The following is a 21326-nucleotide window of genomic DNA, read 5'->3' on the forward strand; positions in this document are numbered from 1 at the left end:
TAAAAACGGAAGAATTGTGCCTGCCATCCTTAAATAACTTAACGAACTCCTCCAATAATAAAAGTGAGGCAGGTTCGTCACACTGGCTCCCTGCAGGGAGGGCAATAAAACCAAAGGCATGCTTACAGCTCTAACACATACACAGCACGTAGAAGACCAAGGCAATGGAGGAAACTTATTCTCTTATTCTAGGCATCAAAAGTCTTATGAAAAACTCATCTGTTCGAATTCCTTAATTATTTTCCAAAGCTTGTGGTCAGAAAATCCATATATTTAACAAAATAATAGAGAAGTCATTACCTAGCCTAAAATAATTACCCTTCTCCTTCCTCCCAAGAAAGAAAGAAAGAAGGAAGAAATAACTGCAAATAAGCATCAATTACATGGTACAAAAAGTGTTAAAAAGGAATAAGTCATAGGCATGACCAGAAGGCTTTTTTTTTTTTTTTTTTGTCTTTTCATTTGTTCTTTGCACAGTTTTCTGCCTTTCTTTTTTTTTAACCTCAAAAGACTTCCCATTGAGGTCTGTGAGCAATTTAATAAAGACAAGATAGCTTGGGCCAGATTTCTAGCTGTTTTAAAGCAGCGTTAAAAGTGATGGAATCATCCATTTCTCCAGTAACTGAGAGTGCACCTTCTTTGTGCAACCACCTCCATCTTGTGTCTTAGATTATTTCTGACCTAGAAAGTGTAACAACAGTGATATTACGTGATACTGGAAAGTACCTACATTATATAGCTTTGACTGACATTTCTGCATGCAAACATCTTCAATGACAAGTAATCAAGTGGAAGTAAAAGATTTTCTAAATGCAAAGATAATTAATGCCACAATAACATCCTACTGAAATGATGCATATGATTCAAATTGATTAGAAAAAGAGATTGCAATTTTATCTGGTTGATGGCTGTACTGTAAAATTATAGTCATTCTACCCCTATATAAAAGATTTATCGTCTTCAGCTTACATAGTAAAGTTTCTGCCAAATTCTTCTTTCTTAAATAGACTGTTTTCATTGTATTAAGATAGTGTTACTAACTGAATGAAAGATTTCATAAGTAGGTAACAGGCTGTAAAGAAAACACTTATCAGTTAAGATAAGCACAGTCAAAATCAATGCAATCTTAAAAAAAAAAAAAATCCTAAAGAAGCAACACCTGAAAAATACAATTGTTGCTGTTCTGTCCTTTCTTGAAGAAGATTTAGAGAAAAGATCTCTAACGAATTAATAGACGTCTTCTGTAAACCTGTTGCTCACATTTTTAGGTTGTTCTCATGTAGTTACCACTTGAGAAGATAAAGAATAGGAAGAAATTTGATGCCTCCGGGTTGCACCCTGAAACCAATAACTATGCTCTTTTTTTACCTTTCTTTTCTGGAATATATCCAAAAGCAAAACAGAATTTTCTTTTTGTTCTTAGAAATAAGTAGTAGAGCTCACCTGTGCTATGACCATATGAAACAAAAGAGCAGAAAGACCTTGTTCTAATCTTGTTTGCCCTGTAGCCAGCTGTTGGCAGCCAGTGCCCTTAGCTGCTGCTTCCTAAGGAGCACAGACTTGCCCAACTGTTCTGCTCAGCCTTCCAGTGCAGAGCATCCCACGCAGTACATAAGACTCAGGTTAAAATATTCAATCTACTTCAGCAATGGTATATATAAAATTGGCATCCATATGCACGCATATATGCATATTAAAAAGCTAGTATATAGAACTTTCTTTTAACAGACTATAAATTACTATTAATCAAGGTTACAAGCAAAAGATATAATTAAGAAAAGACACCAAACCTCTGAATCGTAGTGCTTGAACTTTATAATGGATAAGTTTTCTTAACTAAATCCATATTAGTAAATAACTCCTAGAATTAAGAAAGTAAATTAAAAGTTCTCATACCCTTTTTTAAATTTTAAACATCCTTTGATACCAAATCTCTGTGATCTAAAAATATCACAAAGCTCAGCTAATTGTTAATAAATCTATGCATACTAGCAACGTGAGGTAAATAACGTTTAAAAATGTATACTTAAAATCTGAAACCTTATTTTTGGTTGTTTAAATACAGAATGTTTTAGAGAGTAAAAAAGCAATTTCAAATGAACACAATTCTCCCTCTAATGTGTATTTCTTCTGGATTTAAAGCAAAAGAGCAATGAAGCCCATGAAGGTTTGTAAATATGAAGGAAATCCAAAGTTGTGCTACTAATGGTTGCATGAACGCAGCATGAAAACTGAAAGAAATATAGGTTCATTAATCCATGAACTGTATTTTAAAACTATATCATTGATATAGTTTTCTAAAGGAAACAAAGCAGATTTTAGTATGTTTATACAATATATATAAAACAAATGGCAACACAAGAAAATGTCACATTTTAGAAATGTTTCACCATATGCTAGAAATTTCTCATTTATAAGCTCATTATCCAATAGTAGCTCTCAAGAATAAAGCTAATTTACATGTAAAATAAGAGTATAGTCTACTCTTTAAAGGCACAATGATAAACACACCAATTTGACAATTACATTAATATGAGTATTTGCATAATCTGCCTTCTACACCTGTTCTTAATTTGAGGCAGCTGCAGAACAAATCACTCCACATAATCTGAATATGCCATAGAGCCATGTAAATACACTAACCTTTCACAGCAAGTTTTTGTTTTGTTCTGTTTGCATGTTTGTTTTGAATTTAAATGAGCCCATAAAAATATGCTTTCAGGTTATATAATTTATATTCATCAGAAATAACATATAAAGGCTAAAATAATTTGTTGTTGTTGTTGTTTTACTTTTTTTTCCTGTAACAAGGAGAATTTCATTTTCACAAGCAGATAAACAACATATAGAAACTCTACATTTTGCAACTTATTACAGTAGATATGCATCCTGTGAAGGATGTTAAAAATATATGTACAGTTAACATACAATACAATAAAAGACTGACAAATGGAATTCTCATGTTGTTAGCAAAAAAAGACTAAATGGCCACCACTTCATGTTCTTTCAAATTCAGTGCTTTCCACTTTTTAGAAATTTCTTTGTTTTGTACCAGCAGCATAAAAGGAACAACAAAAAGACAGTTGACTGAGTAATTCAAAATGACAGTTCACACTAATGAAACATTCTTCCTACATGTATGCTAGTCCTCTTTTGATATATAAACATGAAATAATTGAGTAATTTAATACATTGACTCTCTTCCTATGTATTCTGGCTGTCATTAGGCCCCATTCTGTAACGGGAAAGGCAGCACATGTGGGAAATAGCTGAATACATCACCCATGGGTGATACAGGGATGATCATGCAGGATAATACCAAATACAAAATGCTAAATTCTAATGCTAATGCTAAGTTCTTATTCACTGAATAATCAGAAGCACAAACATAGAACCCAAGGCTCTTCTTTCCATAACCTCCACAAGAAAAAAGAAACAGCCCATTACAGCCCATGTGCTGTCTAGGGTGTTGAATACAACTTCAAATTGATTTAGTAAAACTAGAGGAGGCTTTTCTGTGCTTCAGAACAAAGATTTAGGATAAGACATCCTTTTGGGCCAGGACCAAGGCTCAAATGTTTTGCTGGATCTAAAATGCTTATCAGAATAAACTTACGATTTATAGAAACAGCTTTGAACAATCCCACATGCATCCCATCACTGAATCATGGTCTAGTCACAACAGCTCTGGGACATGATACACCAGCCCTTATATACTAACTACCAAAAAATATACAACAGGTTTTATATAAAAAAATAAACAGAGATAATATTGTACTTTCTGATGATTCTTTCAGTGTAGCAAAGAACATGATACCAGCCTAAAGTTTCATCAACCAGTCCTAGCCAAACAACACAAAAAAGTGGGGATCATAACCATCAGAAAAATAGGGAACTATAGGCCAGAAAACTAATAAAGAAAGCACACTAAGAAATACTCCCCAAGCGAAATCAAATGACTCTCCAACCCTCTGTGCTGATGCACCAGAACAAAGTGCAAGCATTTACTGTTTCCTGCATACCTATCCAACCAGATAAACATTTCAACTATATTTATATTGATATAACACATAAATCATTGAAACGTATACTTACAGGGGAAGAAATGGGGGAGAGGGAGGATAGAAAAAAGTTAAACAGCTCAAGAACATTAAATCAAAGTTTGTACACCCCTGATGTACCATCCTTGTTGCTACTATCTGAAACATACTCAGTTTCAGAACAGAGACCCACCTAATATTAGATATTACTAGAAACCAAAATTCTGCTAAATAACAATTTAAAAAAAAAAAAAAGAGAGAGAGACAAAAATCTTATCAAACACAGTTACAAATAATTCTGCCAATAAAATAACATACAGAAGCTGGATAACATGCCCAATACATTGAGAATCTTTTAATACTACACTAAAAAATGGTGATGCATCAAATGATACAAAATGATACATACATCAATTTCTTCAGACTTCCTTTTCCCCAATACAAAGCTGTAATCTCATTTAAAGCTCAGACCATTCTTGAAAGCAATTGCTGCAGATTTTGTGAATGCACTTTTGCACTGGGTTTACAAAAGCAGCCATTCTTTCTGATGATGTCTTCAGTTCCCTTTATAAGTTTTCACAATGAGAAACACTCTTATCAAAGGAAGAGGGGGACAGATGTCTCTAGTATTGTATCTCTCTAGCATACACAATTGTTTACAGTGAGTTCAAGCATATGGAAGGTTTCCTCTTACATTGAATAATCATTTTTAAATGCATACTTGGTATATTAATTATCAACACAGTATATCCAGAAACACACAATCTTCACCACTACCACCACCATAACAACAACAAAAGCTCAACTGCATATTGAATTAAATATACAAGATTCTACAGTGTTTTTCTGCTTCATTTCTCATCTCACCTCCTGTCCTGGGATGACATCCAAACAGAACCAAATAACCATCTCATAGACAACGCATCCCAGCAGGAAAGCAACACTCTAGAAGATGTCTTCAGAAAAGAAGGCAACTCATAGTATTAGTACTGCTGGTGTCTCCAGAAATCTCATTGTTGGTTTGTTTGTTTGTTTGTTTTACCTAAAAGTAGTCTCATACCCCTTGGCTGAGTGCAAGTGTTGACACCTCATTATGCTGCTGGAAAGATCATGAGTATCTGGATCAAATAAATGTTTATGCAATATCAAGGACAATGTACTGACTCTAACGAACTCCATTGACTCACAATTGAAGTTCTGAGGTGTAACTTATGCCACAAATTGGCTACTATGCGTACTCAGTGATCTTGCTTATGGAGTTAAACGCAGTCCTATATGAGGACTGAGCCCAAGTAGCATCTCCCATGTCAGCAATACGTCTTGGTCTTGTTTTCACTGAGTTTCTTGGGTTGCAGATGGCTTGCACTGCATCAAAATAGATATAGCTCTATACCTCTAGCTTTTACTCTTTGTTCTGCCAAATTTCCTCCTGAGATACCATGTCAAAGATAATGTTAATTAACTTTTTTATTTAAAATGTTAATGTTGTTCATATTAAAATATGCTAGCATTTGTAGACCCAAACTAGTGCAAACTGATTTTTAATGACTGTTCTTTTTTTTTTTTCTTTGCATCACTTTACTACAGGGTCAAATATGTTTGAGAAACTCAGTATATTAAATTGTTTTTAAATTTTCTAAATCTAATTACAGAATCACAGAATCACAGAATTGTCTAGGTTGGAAGAGACCTCAAGATCATCGAGTCCAACCTCTGACCTAACACTCTTAATTTCCAGGATTATATAGCTTGATTTTATAAAAAAAAAAATGATATTAATGTTGAGACTATTTGTATCTTAAAATGTTACAGATACTCTTAAACATGAAATAGTTTTACTGCATTTTAATAGGAATTTTTGAAGAGAACCATTCAGGATTTATGGGGGCTCTGAACATGCATTAGAAAGTGACGGATCTCTGGAGAATCCAAAAAAAAATGAGCCCTTTCCTAAACGACCACTAAGAGAAGGAATAATATATGTTTTCAGTTTTTCAATGGTCCTGTCTATGCTTACTCTGAAAGAAAGGAGAATGAGGGAAAATGATGACCATCTGATATGTCAGACAACAGAGAAGACACCCAGAAGTGACATGTATGAAAAATGAGACATTTCTTTACGAAGCAGTCCTCCATTAAATTTTCTTTACTGGAACAATGTATCACCATCTTTCGTAAAACTTTTAGCTACATAAATAAGGCAAATAAATGAATGAAAATTCTGCTAATTGCAAATTTATATTCCTGTCAGTGTTCAAGAGGCATCTGGATAATGTCCTCGACAATGTTAAGCTCTGAAGTGGTCAGGTAGTTGGACTTGATGGGTTACTTCCAACTGAAATATTCTGTCCCGTCCCGTCCCGTCCCGTCCCGTCCCGTCCCGTCCCGTCCCGTCCCATCCCATCCCATCCCATCCCATCCCAACCCTTCTAAACTTTTAGATTGTTCCTTTTTACCTCATCATAAAGAAGCCTGAAAATGTCTACTACGTTTCTGTATGTCTATTACATGTCTACTCCTAAATGAATCAGTCTATTTTAATCTCATGAAAAATTACTTTAAATATCAAGAAAATTTGCTTTAATGTTAGGGAGAACTACATTTGACATACAATGACAAATGTAAATCATTGGCTTGAGTACAAAATTTTACCAATTAACTTTATATTCCTTTATGGTAAACAACTAGGATCAACAACACTTTGTAACCCATATGCCATGTAAAGTTCTTAACTGTGTTTGCTATAAAGGACTTCATATTTTCCTTAACAGAAGGTAGCCATACTTTTTTTTTTTTTTTTTTTCTAGTTGTGGCTTAATTTGAACAGGAATTAAAGACGTGAAATTTGAAAGATCCTTTTTTTATACAGTGGGAGTTACATTGCAGTCCTATGCATATAAACAGGAATCAAGAAAGAGGAATGGGTTTCATTGCCTGCATAATCAAAATAATGATACAGCAGCAGTCTTATGGGAAAGTCAGGTAGGAGGCTATTTAGGTATATCTTTTCCTGTTTGGAAGGTCCCTTCTGGAGCACTGTCAGATCCAAACACATCAAGCATCTGATTGACTCTGTGGTGTTAGCAAGTGTCTAAGGAACTTGATATCAGTTGGGCATCCAATTATTTTGCTTGAGCTTAATCAGATTAATCCAACTTTTCCACCACAATGAAAAGTAATTATGGGTAGCAAAATGCATTCTATGTTATCCCAATGTCAGTGTTGTGTCACAAAAAAAAAAGAAGTGTTTCTTAAGATGTTGGAAAAGGTTAGATACTTTTCCTGTAAAAAACCTTCTTCAAAGCACGACTAAAAGCAGTTGTGCTAAATCCTATGGACTGTGATTTGTAAACTTTGAAGTTGGCTGGTAGAACCAACATTTTCTTGGAGGAAAGTCAGGTTCACTTGGATGGCCAAAATCAAGTCTTCAGAAGGAAAATATGTTGTTTTCTAGAATCTGGTTGAAAAGGTAGTATGTCATACTGGATTAGACCAAATGATAATTTAGCCTGATGGACAGCCTCTGACAGTATTCAATACTCCATTCCCAGAGAAGAATAAAAGAACATAGTAACATACTTATGTAGTAACACTTTCTCAGACAATCCCCATACTATATTTGGATTTAGAGACTATGAAAATAGGAAATTTGCATTTTGTATTTAGGAAACCTTTAATGGATTTTTCTTCCATTAATTTTTCACTTGCTTTTGGGCCAATGTAAGTGTTTAGCATCCACAACATTTTGCAGCACAGGGTTCCAGAGCTTGGCTATATACTGTTACATCATTCTTTTAGATTAAGTTCATGTCTTTTACTCCTTGAACTGCAAGGGAACAATTATGTCCTACGAAAAATCACCATTTGTAACTATAGCTAAAAGGTAACCCTGCAATAATAAAACACAAAAGATGGACTAGAAAGCTGAAGGGATGATAAAAGAGTAGAGATATCTTGGGATCTCTACGGATCATATCTCCTTCTCCTTTACTCAGTATTATTCAAAGCTTGAGCCAATGGATTTTGGTATTCTCTGAAAAGTATAAATAATATACGTCTATACCTTGTGCTCACACAGTTGGGCATGAAATAAACTCAAAGATGTATGAGTATAAACTTGCTGCCTGCTGTTCAGTCCCACTTCAATGGGTCTGTCAATGATGCATGTCTCTGTGTCTCTCAGCTGTTCCTTTTCCCTTCTTGCACTTTGTTACCCCTGCCAGAATACACACAACATCTCTGGAAATGTGATGCACATTAAAATTTTGTGAAGTTATTAATATAAGAAGGTCCAAATATCTAACATAATGCTTTACTACAGTATTCAAAAAAAAAAAAAAAAAAAAGAAAAATACCTAACTACAAAAATTAAAAAATATTGAAAATGTGAAGAATCAAAGTTTCATCCTAACAATGAAATTAATACTGAGGATGATAGTTGCATAATCTAATGCATTTTAAGTTTAAAAATAGAAGTTATTTTGGCTGTGGACTGCTAGTCAAGACAACTGTCTAGAGCACTATTTGTCAAAACTGACAGTTCCTTTCCTCATTGTTTTTTCTCTAAGACAGAAAACACACCACTTCTGATTTTATAAAAGATATCCTTCTTATGTCATTTACATTTTAATAAATAATTAATAGCAAGACCAAATTGATACATAACACAATGAAAATCACAATACTTAAATCTTTCAGAACTGAAGTGGAAAGATCTACACTGTTGAATACTGTTACAGCAGCATTCTAAAGACTCAGTGCTAATGATGTTTACTCTCTAAAGGACAAAACAAACAAACAAACCAAACCAAACCAAACAAACAAAAAAAGGAAAATAGAAAACATCTGTCAGGTAAAAGAAACATTTTCAAAATCTTTTTAGAATTCCTGTTGACAGTTTCACTGGGAAAAGAAGTGATTTGAATAAAAAGGAATCTTCACTGAAATAGGATTCTGTTACTCCTAAACTGAGACAATCACAGACGTTTAATCAAGAAATTTCTATGTAAATAGTTTGTTGCATCAACTTCTCTGATACATCAGATCCTAACTCACATACAAGACAGGGTTCAATGCGACTTGTCACTAAAGTCATTCAAAATACCTGTGAGTACTGTGTCAATTCTGGGCCCCTCAGTACAGCAGAGACATAGGCATATTATAAAGAGTCTGGTAGAGGGCCATGAGATTATCAAGGGACTGCAGCACCTCTCCTATGAAGAGAGGTCAAGAGAGCTGGGAGAGATTGGGAAAGGCTGGTTCATCCTGAAGAATGGAAGGTTCAGGGGGATCTTATCATTCTGTATAAATACTTGAAAAGAGGGTGCAGAGAGGATGGAGTTAGGCTCTTTCCAGTTGTGTCCAGTGACAGGGCAAGAGGCAAGGGGCACAAACCGGCATATAAGAAGTTTCATCTGAATATTAGGAAGCACTCCTTCACTATGTGGGTGATGGAGGTTGTGGAGTCTCCCTATGTGGAGATCTTCAAAAGTTTTCCTGGGAAATCTGTTATAGATGTTGCTGCTTGAGTAGGGGGTTGGACCAGATGGCCTGCAGAGATTCCTTCTAACCACAATCATTCTGTGATTTTGAGTTTTCACTTAAGGGGAGCTAATCAATTCTGCATGTAATAAAAGTATAATCTAATCTTTTTTTTGTGGGTTTTCATTACACTAAAATTTATTTTACAGATGGTGCCATTACTGTAGTCAATCATTTCAAAAATACTTCCAGTAAATTCCTTCTTACTACACTTAGAGTCAAAAAAATCTTCAAATGTGCACAACAAAATATGCTAAGTATTTTTCAGTGACAGTCCATTTTATATTGATAGTCCAAGCATTATACACAATTGGCAAATTTTGCCATTTTAATTTATCTTGAACAATCTTACTGAACCCCAAGTGAGATAGGAATTTCAGTCTTAACAGCTATTGATACAATATTATCTCTGGATGTATTTAAGGACATTATTTATTACAAGAATTAACTCTGATACAATATCACTTATGTTCATTAACTACAAATATTCGAAAGAACCATACACAAAATCATAATTATTTGTTTCCAGAGGTATGGTTACAATACAAACTGTAACAACCCAGCCAAATTACAGTGATTAAATAATCACTCAGAGAACTCTATAAAAGTATTCCCCACCCAAAACAAACATTTCCTAGACTAAACTACTTTGCAAGATGCTAAATTACTATGACTTTCCCAACATGCCCCTCTCTTAATCTTGGCTCTGAGACTTGTTGGATCATATTATTTGCCAGGCCCTAAAATGGTTGCAATAATAATGATCTCATCAGTAGGCTGTCAGACTAATCCACTGTATTCTCAGGTACTGTGAGACAATCACCTCAACACTATAAATACTCAAAAACATTAGAAAATTTTGTATTTGGGGAATAATACATATATATTTAAATTGTGCCACTTTCTTCAGTGTACTTATTATAGAGAAAAGCACATTAATTTTAAAATGAATGCCTTCTAATTAAAACTGCCCATGCTTATTAGTTATTAGGTATTTCTTGTATCATTTTACTTACTGAAGTAAATGATTGAAATGAGTAAATGAAAGAAATGAAGTTCATTTACTTTATGAAGTCAATGCATTTTTTGTATCTAATAGCTTGAAAAAATCTAGACTATATAAAATAATGTGAGATACAGCTATTTGGAATAGGTTCATATAAATCACCATTATTTGTTGTGATCTGACAAGTGAGATTTAAAGTATCCCAAATGGTCATTTACTGAGAGTGGATTTAAATAGATGAAATATTGTGTATGTAATCTGTATTTTAGTAAATGAAATTTACCATCTACTCATCAGAGCTTTCTGTTCATGAAACAGGCCATAAATATATAGGAAATAAAGCTGGCTTTTGAAAAAATAATCAACTGCTACATCCTTTAAGGAATCTCCTGTATTTGTTTTAATTTTTAGAGGCAATAAAATATTTTTCAAATGAACATGTTGATTTGGTGTAATTTGTTTATTAAAAATCAGGATATTATTCTGTTCTCTAGAATTTTGCTGTTGGTTTCAATGAGGCCTTATTAAAAAAAATAATAAAAATAAAAATAAAACAGGACTAGAAGAGGTTTTGTGAGTCTTCAACTTTTTTATTATAACAATTCATCTCGTATTATAAATACCTTTCTAAGCTGACCAAGATTCACCCTTAAGGTAGGTACTGTGCATGCGGGGCAATGGCTCCTTTCCATTACTTCTACCAGAGCAGTGTTTCAGAGACTCTTTTCTCCAAATAGTGAAAAACTTTCTTTCCCATAGTTTTCTCATGCTTAGTGTCACCTTTTGTTCTCATGTTTAAAACTGTAATTAAGAAGTATAAAAGATGCTTCTTCCTTACCAAAGTTTGCTTCTTGTCTCACAAAAAAAAAAAAAAAAAAAAAAAAAAAAAAGCTTATTCAGACAGGGCAATCACAATTTTCCATTCTATACATTTAGTCTGAATTAAAACTTCTTGAGCTTTAAGTTCTTCCATAAGTTCTTATCATAAAGAATTTATATGGAATTTACACAGCCTAACTGGAGGTATATAGCAGATGTGCTAAGCTATAATCCACAGTAAAAATTGTGAGAGATTGTTACCTCATGGAAATTCAGAGTACTTGAACCCTGAATCTTTCATCGGATCATATGTGGAACACGTTTCTAAATTAAGAAACAGATATTAGATGGCTTGCATATCTTCCACAATACAAGATAAGGTCTCACAAATACCTTTCAAAATGGTATTAATACTTTCTTATTTTGATTGGAAACACCTTTTTAGATTCCTTTAGGATTGCACATTTGTTTTTCTCATCTATGTTATACCACCAGCAGCAAAAATAATGTAGCAAACAACAAAATGAGAGGACTCTTCCTTTCACGTTTTAAAGGATGAACATAAGTTTAAAGCAGAATTCATTCTAAGCTCTTGAGCACATGACCTTGTACTTCACTTTACTTTCTAAAATTTATTAGAATTTACTTTTAAAAATCTGTTCTTGAAAGATATCTACTTCTCACACAAAGCCCAGCCCTCTTGTGATCCCTACCCTCCTATTTTCTTTTGCATGGCTGAAACACATGCTTCCAGTTGTTACGGCAGATTTGCATTTTTTTCTTCCTCACTCAGAATATGGATTCAACACTTTCTAATTATAACATTTTAAAATATATATATACAAAACTCAATCACCAATCACCTCTGAATTTGCATTATTATTTCTGTTTCAGAGACATGCCCTCAAACAGGCTTTCCATTGGATCCTGAACTGTTTTTAAAGCATAAACCCACACTGCTTTGTGCATGAGTTCACACACTATCTTATATTAGGAAATATATTTCTTTAAGTAGGTAATGTTATTATTACTAAGCATCAAACTTATAGGCCAAATCTGCATGTTAAATTACAGCTGCCCCAATTTGAAAATGATTTTTTCCACAAGTGTCGAGTTAATTTTGATGTTTTTTCTGGTGTGTTGGGTTGCTGTATTGGTTTTCCTCAACACTGTGTAAAGCTGCCTCTTCTATCCTACTGAAGGCATATTTTCAGAATAAATACATTTACTATGAACACTTAGAGGAGAATCTCATTCTTCATTTATACTTCAGGTTTGCAGTGAGATCCTTGAAGCATATTGATGTTGTTGGCACACCATACAGTTTTCTTTGTACATATTATTACTGTACAATTGCTTTTCAAAGCTTCACATAATCAAGTAGTAAAACACTGAAGTAGTCTTTAGTAAATTTTTCACCATTAATTCTCTTTCATAACACCCTCATCTGTCTGCCTCAAGAAAATTATATTAGAAGCATAAGAAGGCATGAAAACATCTAGCACATCAAAGTGGCAATTGTTGGACAATCCCCTTCCCCAACAGGGTGGGCTGATGTGCTCCATTGTGTGATTGCTGCTTCAGGTTCACCCACATGCTTTTTCTGCAGCACTACAGTGTATGAATGTTCATCTGGACAATTTTAAGATTTTAATTCCATTTTACGAGTATACAGCCAAAATGAAGATAAACAGAAATTAATACTTGTATTGATCTTGGCATATATTCATATTCCTCTTTAGCCTGCTCCCCACACCAGCAATAAAGTCCCCCTGCTTGGTAAAGCAATTGGACAATTAAGACATAAACTAAAAAATAAAAATCCTACCAAATGTTGTCTAATGACTACAGGCTTTCAAAACAAGTATTTAATTCAGGAAGTAAAAGTAAGCACAAGGAATGTATGGGATGTCTATGTAGGGAGACAGGCTGTTCCTGTGGAAAGGTGCATTTGCTGCCACTGACTGAAGATTTTTCACTATTTAGTCACAGAATTTTAATTCTGTTTGAAAATTGTCTTGACTTTCATAATTGTCTGCTGAAACAAAAACCCTTCTGGGGGAAAAAAAAAAAAAGAAGAAGGAAAAAAAAAGGAGGCTAGAAACAGTTTAAAAATCAACACCTGGCTAGAGTGTTAAAAGAATATTTTGTTCAGTTGTTTTTCCTGCACTGGGAATTCCTAAATGAAGGTACACAAATGTGTTACTTTTTATTATTGTTATTTTTTTTTTTCATTTTGTTTTGTTTTTTAAATTCAAGGGTATCAAGTGAGTCTTGCTGCAGTGGTGTGATCCTAAAGTGGCATAATTAGGGACCTGCCTGGGAGCAGGCCTCACACTGTGAAGGGAACCATTCACACATCCCCTCTGAGCTCTTCACAAGCTGTTCAATGGGCAATGAGCCAGCCGGGCTGGCCTGACCTAATAATCAGCCTAATAATCAGGCTGATCCGACCTGCTGCAAGGGCTAGGAGAATTGGTTCAAGGAAACTTCCTTCTCCCATTACTGCAGAGGCATGGAAAGGAGCAATGGTGCATGCACCCTGGCAGGGGATAGGGCTCTCCAGCTGCTCCAGCAAGGCAAAGACACTTCTCTATAGGGCTTGGACTCCTATAGTTCAGCATATGAAAAACAGCCCATCCATCCCATGCACAGAACTATTTCCACGTATGAGATGGACTGCAGACTGAACCAAGAGGAAAAGATGTGTCTGCTGGTCTGCTATGTAAAAGCTGCAGGGGAAAGGCCTAGGAACTCTCTCTAAAATTTTGCCTTTCTGAAGAACCTGAGTATGTGCAGCGTGACCCCGTCTCCCCTCTCCTCCCAGTCCTCTAGGAGTAACCAAAATCAACACAAGAGAAAGGTGGAAAGGAAAGCCACGATAATGATGTAGGTGACTGTAATGGAGTGACACATCAGATTGCTGCAAAGACATATGTTTAATATTAACATGCCTTCTGAAATCCTCGATAACACAGTAATCCTAATTAGTATTCTGCATATTCAATGCCTGTAAACACAACTTGCATAATACTTCTTTCTCCTGCCTCCCAAAATTTTTACAATATTGCAACAATATGTTCATGATGAAGATGTGATCTCTGCACTAGAAAGGTGTTGTTTTTTTTTTTCAGTTAAATACGAATTAAGCCATTGTGCAACCTCTTCCGTTAGAATAGTGCTAAGTATACATTTTTCCACGTTACAAAGCTCATAATAAAGGCTAGCTGTAATATTTTGTTGCATTAAAAATTACAAGTATCTGCTCTATTAAGAAAAAAATAATATCTCAAGGTGAAAAACAAAAAAAAGATATTTAAATTAAAAATGAAATCATTACAAGTCAAACTGGATATAAATACGTAGAACACATTAATTACATAAATATTGGGTTCTTTTTCACAACATGATAGCTATGCTTGAAGTTACCAACAAGTGTCACTTTTTAGGTTTATTTTTTAATACTGGAAGTTTTCAAGAGTAAAAAGTGACTTAAAGTAAATCTATTCTTGAAACTTATTACAGCAAAGTGGCAAAAGATGCAAAATATGTGTTGTCACCAGGAAAACAAGATACAGTAATAATAATTACCAAAGACAGGACAGAAGACTTTGGATTGGATTTTTATTTACTACAAATAAATAAGGTACTCCCAGCAAGTGTATTCTACAGACACTTCCATTGTAAATCAATGAGTTTTGTCCAACTTTTTTTTTTTTTATTTTCCTTTTAATATTACTATTACTGTATTTGTCCCTCTATCTTAAATGGACCTCTTGTCTTCTATACCACTAGAAGTTTGAACATAGCTATTTCTACTTTCCCTCCCCCCATACCTCACCCAAAAATAACTCCTTGCCTTCTCTCCATCTCTTGGGGTTATCCTTGTCCTTACAGTGGGTATCACTGATGCAAATTTCTGCACCTTAGAGGATAACTGCATATTCCTCCTAACAGACTTGCAAGGGAAAATGGGACTTATGCCTTTCCAGTAGCTATCTTCCAAATTTAATTTACCCCAAGCCTCAATGTTTGCTTATATGTAGGCCACACATTTCCTCCAGAATAATACTCGAGAGGGAAGAAGACTGTTTATCACTACTCTCCTCTTACACTATATATTAGGCATTTGCATCTTTCTAAATCAGTGCTTTCTAGCATGTATAAAATCCTCCTACTTCCTAGGCTTAGCAGCAAGCATTAGATAAATAGAGATATATAACACAGTTTTTAGAAAGAGAGTTTTAGACCAGCTGGATTTGTTTCTATTTGCATTGAACATAATGTAAAGAAAATTCAATCTAAGTTACATCTACAAATATTTTTTTGCTGTTTTTAAAATGGGATTTTTTTTAATGATATTACACATGCATGCTTCAGTTGTAATCCATGTGTGCTAAGTCAGTGGACAACATTTAAATCAGTGCTTTTTGCTTTTTTCCCCACATTCCCGATCTCTTATATCTCAACAGCTTCTTATGTATGTTTTAAAAAGTAACTAAAAATTACAATATTAATGATATATTTGCAAATTTATTATGTGTAATGAATTTTAAATTCATATTCAAATAGAGATCTAAAGGGAGATGACCAAACTAGGAAAGAGTAACACAGAAGCAAGGAGACTATGCAGATATGTTCACTAAAACAGACTATGAATATCTTTTCATGATAAATTTTCCAAGTGCTGAAAAAAAGTGTGTACCCACAATACCCAATCCAGTCCTTAACCTTTTGCTCTCCACAGTTTACACCATATAAATACACCCTATGACCACCACTATTACCTTCTCTTTCACATGACCACCTAAAACCTATTCAAATCTCAGACAACGTATATTATAGATACTGTTGTTGTTGTTGTTTTTGCATATAATTATTTGATTTTTATTATAAACCATTTTTCCATTTTTTTTGTCCAGGTGAACATTTTCTGTCAAATTTGAGCTAAAGATCACTTTGTTCGGGTATAGACTGTTTTACTTACTAGGAAAATCTAAGTTTTTCCATTTTGCCTATACCTGTTTCTAAAAAACATGGTTCTGACACTATGCACTGGTGCAGTTAACATTAAGCAATTAAACTTAAATGTATACTTACTTTCCCCAAATTTTATCAAATGATTACACTCCAGTGAAGTGCTCATGCTAAATAAACAAAGCTTACCTTAACAACTCAACACTCCATACAGCATGATATTTATACAACAGGCTTGGTACACACGGAGCTTAACCATTTGATTCCAGGAGTCATGATTGCCTGACATGCCATTCTAATACAGAATCCATTAGAACTAATGTTGAAACAACAAATCTCTGGGCATGAAGGAAAAAATACCTAACTAGTTTATTGTAGATACATTAACTTATGGGATTAAAGATAATTATCTATTTATTCTTATCAAGATAAAGTTCAAAGTCTAACTTTATGAAAATAAACTACTTCATTACAGGGCATTACAGGGAATAGAAATAGCTAGGCTTTTCATAGCTCTTTGAGAAAACAAATACAATTACAACTAGCTGTCCAAACCACTATGTTGTGCAGCCTACAGCCGTATGCTGTGGTCAGATGAATCTCACCACCATGGAAAGAAATAATTCCAATGCCTACCATAAACACCTGTGGTAGCAAATTCAACTTTGAATTATGCTTGTGCTCTGCCAGCTGAAGAACCTCATGAACTGTCATAACTCACAGGTGTCAGTACAAGAACAACAAAGCTGGCAGTGTCACAGCCCAAGGTAGATTCTTCAGTGGCCATAAGGACAGTTATTTCCTGCCACAGGAAAACGAGCTACAGGTTCTAAGAGTCAAAGTAATATTTTCCCTAGTATATCTACTACGGAAATGGATAAAATGGAGTGAAATCCATGCAAGTAATCAGCTCGCTTCAACATGCCACTATTGTACTTTCTCCAGAAAAGAAAAATATTGTGAAACAACAACCTGCACTATGGAAAGCTTACTACTGCAATATGTTTTTTAGGATACAGAGTAAGAAAGTAAATGTTATTATCTCATCATACTAAGATTAACACTATCATCAATTCCCATCCCAAACCCTCCTTAGCTACTCTGCAATACGTCATTAACCAATGTATGTACTGATTGGATCCGCACAATTGGTGCATCAGTGTAAGGAACAGCATATATAAACATGTCTCAAATACATTTATTCGGGTATCTATACATGAAAGTAAAATCACTACTACAATTGGTACTCAAGCTTGTCAGATGGGATTTTTTTTCTCCTGTTTTGCATAAGACATGCTAATGGTTATTCCATCTGCAGTCTGAAACCCAGAAAAATGTAAATTAGAAGTAATAGTAGATCAAGATAAGCGTCTATCTAAAATGATTATTTTTGCAGGTATTCTGTTAACTCACAATCTAAATATAAACCTCTACCCCCTGAAAAATATAGGAAAATTAATAGATAAGAACAATTTTTGTATTAAAAACTAAAACAAATAACTGGAGCATTTCTCTTTTACAATCGACCATAAAGCAAGCAGTAAATTTAGAAAGATTTTTCACAAGAAGCATATAAAAAACACCCAAATTCTTCTAGAAAAATCCCAGAGGTTCTCTAAAACCATCCCTTGTGGTAAAGCACAGTAGAACTTGGCCACTTACTCAACACCCTTTTTTGCAAAGTTGTGGACACATATTTGAAGGTTTTTTCAATAAGCTTTCTACTTGCTGATTAACTAGTAGGTGCTGTAGGTCACTAAAATACTTGATGCATTACAGAATTAACAGAGAGAACATGTGTAAATAGACCATATTCTACTTTCACCAACATATCTATCAAATGCAACAAGATGGCCACTAAAATTAATACAATTTTTCATTATTTTGGCATGTGAAACAATAGCATAGTTTATGTCAAAATATGGAGCACATGAGAGCTGCAATGGCAAGGATTACCTAACACCCACATTTGCCTGCAGATGTATGAGCTAGTTTTAAAAGTTTTATAAGGTTTTTAATAGATTTGTAATACAGTTCTACCGTATCTCCAGTTGCCAGATTAGTAAATTGGTCTTAAATTAGCGGAAATTAGAAATACACTAATATTAAAGTACGTTAAAATATTGGGAGAAGTCTGTTTCCTTGAACACAAACACAAGCACAAGTATTTTTGTCTTATAAATCTCAAATTGCTTATACACATTTAGCAATTCCTACTGCTAGGAGATTTTGGCCAAAGTTACCATTATATTTGGCATAATAAAATAATAATAATGTACAAGTTTATGACCCATATTACAGTATTTGGTCAAACAGGCATCACAATGCTCAAAATGTGAATTTCCACTACATAATGAACAATGAAAATCTCTGTAGTAACAGTAAAAGACAGAAATAGAAAAGCTCCAAGGACTCATTTCCCAAACCTTTATGCACCCTTTTCACTACAGAAGAAAATTTAAATGGAGTTTGCACTCATACCTGAATTTACATGGTATTTGATACATAAACCAAAGTCTGGAAGCATATTCCATTTTCCTCTCTTTTAAAAATGAATCAAATGAAGTGTCCAAGGCTAATGAGAGGCACTGTGCACATACTGATCATTGGAGGAAAAGTTAGAAACATGAACAATAATCTTGGCTTTAGGGAGCATGTAACAATTCTGAAAAGCAAACTATTTGATTTGCTTCTTCCAGCTTCACAAATATGACTCATGAGGCACTGACTCTTCCTGGCAAAGACATAATACAGGCCACCTCTTCAATACACCAGCCCATGACATTTATAAGGCATCAAGCTAGTTCTAGTCCTTTAGAAGTAGGAAAACACAAGACTGCCCATCTCATCTGAGCTGTCTGTGTGACTGTCATTGTATCCAGAGATGTTTTTTTCTCCTTTCATCGATGTCTACCACAAGTAGCGCACTCCCAAATCTCTTCAGCCTTTAAAAGAAGATTTATGAATGGATGAAGAATTTGAACAGAGAAGGTGGGAGCTCCTGAACAGTTTACAAGTTGGAGGAATAGAGTAAGCTCATATCACTGGGAAAAAATATACTGGGAAAACAGTAACATTTTTGCCTGTTTCATATGCTTCTCTTAGCATCTAGTGTTGGCTAGTTTAGAGACCTCAGGCTAGAAGGACTTTGTCCACTCCTACTATGGCTGACCTTGCCTTTCAGAATAAGGAACTGGCAGAATGAACTACAATCATCTTATTCATTAAACCAATTATCCTTGTGATTCAAAATTTCAAGGTCACAAATTGCCTTCCTGAAAATTTAAAAAAACTACATAGATCTTAAGCTGCTGCATTTATGACTACTTTTCTTGTGTGTCTTCAGCCTAGAAGATATTGCCAAAGCAAAGTCAAAGGTGAAGAGTAGGAAGTTAAGATGGGCCTTGGACCCTATGTCTCCAGACTGGACTAGAAGTTCAGCATAACAGGATGCCAACTTTAAATGTTTTCTTTGTTTCTTTTTTTTCCCCTCCATTTTCCTCCCTAGGTTTTTGTTAGGTTCTGAGCAAATAAATATAATTTTTAAAGTCTCTTTCAAGAGAAATGGTATGTAATGTAGAACTGTGTGCTGCACCTAACTTTATGAAATTTCACACACAAAAAAGAAGACTGTGAATTATACACAAAATTGGAAAAGCGATCTAGTATCTGGAAGTCTCCCTCCATTATTCTCTATTAAAACCAAGAATTAGATAAAAATATGTTATTCCACCAGAAAACAGGCAATATCCCCATAGGATAATGGCTCATCCAGAAAAGGAAGAGGAAGAGAATGGTAGGAATTACGCATTTTTATTTCCTGAACACAATAAAATTATCTCTTATGTGCATCTTTTGTCTGCAATAGACTGTAATTCAGCAGTTAAACACTCCTATTTGGTCTCTGTACAATGAGAGAAACAGTTTTGCCAGCAGAATGCAATTTTAGATGGAATGCTAAATTAGCAACAATTGAACTGAAACCTCAAAAAGAAAGAAAAAAAAAAGAAAATTTTAAAGAATAATATGCTCATTGTCTATGAACAGTACATGTAGTTTTACCAAATTGCATTTAAAATTATTATTGAACAGAACTCTTATTCTCCCTGATACTTTCTGAAACCCAACAGCATCCAAGTGCAAATCCTTATGATATGTTTTGCAATTTAATCCACATAAGTATAAAAATGTCATGCCAATCATGAAACATATCTACAAATAATTAATTAATACCATAGCTATTGAACTCAGTCCATGTGCATGTTTATTGTAACAGAACTTTCCAGTGTCTATAAGCACAAAAGGCGTTTGTAACGAATTTTGTCTGTGAATTGGAAGTCACCAGCACACAAATCTACAATCTGCTTTACGTGAATATGCACAAACACAGCATCAATGCACAGGCAGAGACACGCACACCACATGTGTGAGCAAGCCCAGCAAATCTCCCCTCCAAGTGAGGCCCCAAAGGCAAGGATCCTTTACCAACCTGCAGTGGTCTCTGTTTATCAGTGCCCTTAGGTGACTTCAGTCCACTTGTCTGTTGCTGTAAAAGGAGCTGTCTTGCTGCCTGGAGTGCCTAAAAGTTCAAAAGTGAAAAGAAAAAGAACAAAAAAAAGTAAATAAATTCCACCTTTTCTTAGAAAAAGATAAGTTACTCAATGTTACGTAAAAGTCCCATCAAACAAATGCAACTTCTGATTTCTATTTGCTAGATTTCAGGCTTCAGTCTGGATATGTTTTACTTGAAACATAAAAAAGATCCTCTGAAAGTACACATATAGGACTTCACTAGAATTTATGGACGTACATGAAATCCTGCAGGAAATAAAGTTAATTTGTTTAAAGTGCTTGAAGAGGAAAAATCATAAACTGCATCAATAGCCTCATTTCCACAAGGAACTTGTCTTTGAGTGTTCAACTAAAATGCCCACTCCCATGTA

The 21326-nt window shown here is 34.5% G+C and overlaps 1 protein-coding gene across 18 annotated transcripts in view; it reads right to left on the reverse strand.

The window, feature by feature from the left end:
- The window catches only part of FOXP2 (forkhead box P2), a 432109-nt gene that overhangs the window by 107853 nt on the left and 302930 nt on the right, over window positions 1–21326 (reverse strand). For all 18 annotated transcript variants that reach the window (XR_005266609.2, XR_011807001.1, XM_072033571.1 and 15 more), the window contains one exon: window positions 20873–20962. Coding sequence is in view for 15 of the 18 variants with exons in the window: in XM_072033571.1 (XP_071889672.1) it covers window positions 20873–20962 (90 nt within the window). In the remaining 3 variants the exon portion in view is untranslated. The remainder of the gene's footprint in view (window positions 1–20872; window positions 20963–21326) is intronic.

This window comes from Anas platyrhynchos, chromosome 1 (assembly GCF_047663525.1).
Source record: "Anas platyrhynchos isolate ZD024472 breed Pekin duck chromosome 1, IASCAAS_PekinDuck_T2T, whole genome shotgun sequence".
Lineage (NCBI taxonomy): Eukaryota > Metazoa > Chordata > Aves > Anseriformes > Anatidae > Anas > Anas platyrhynchos.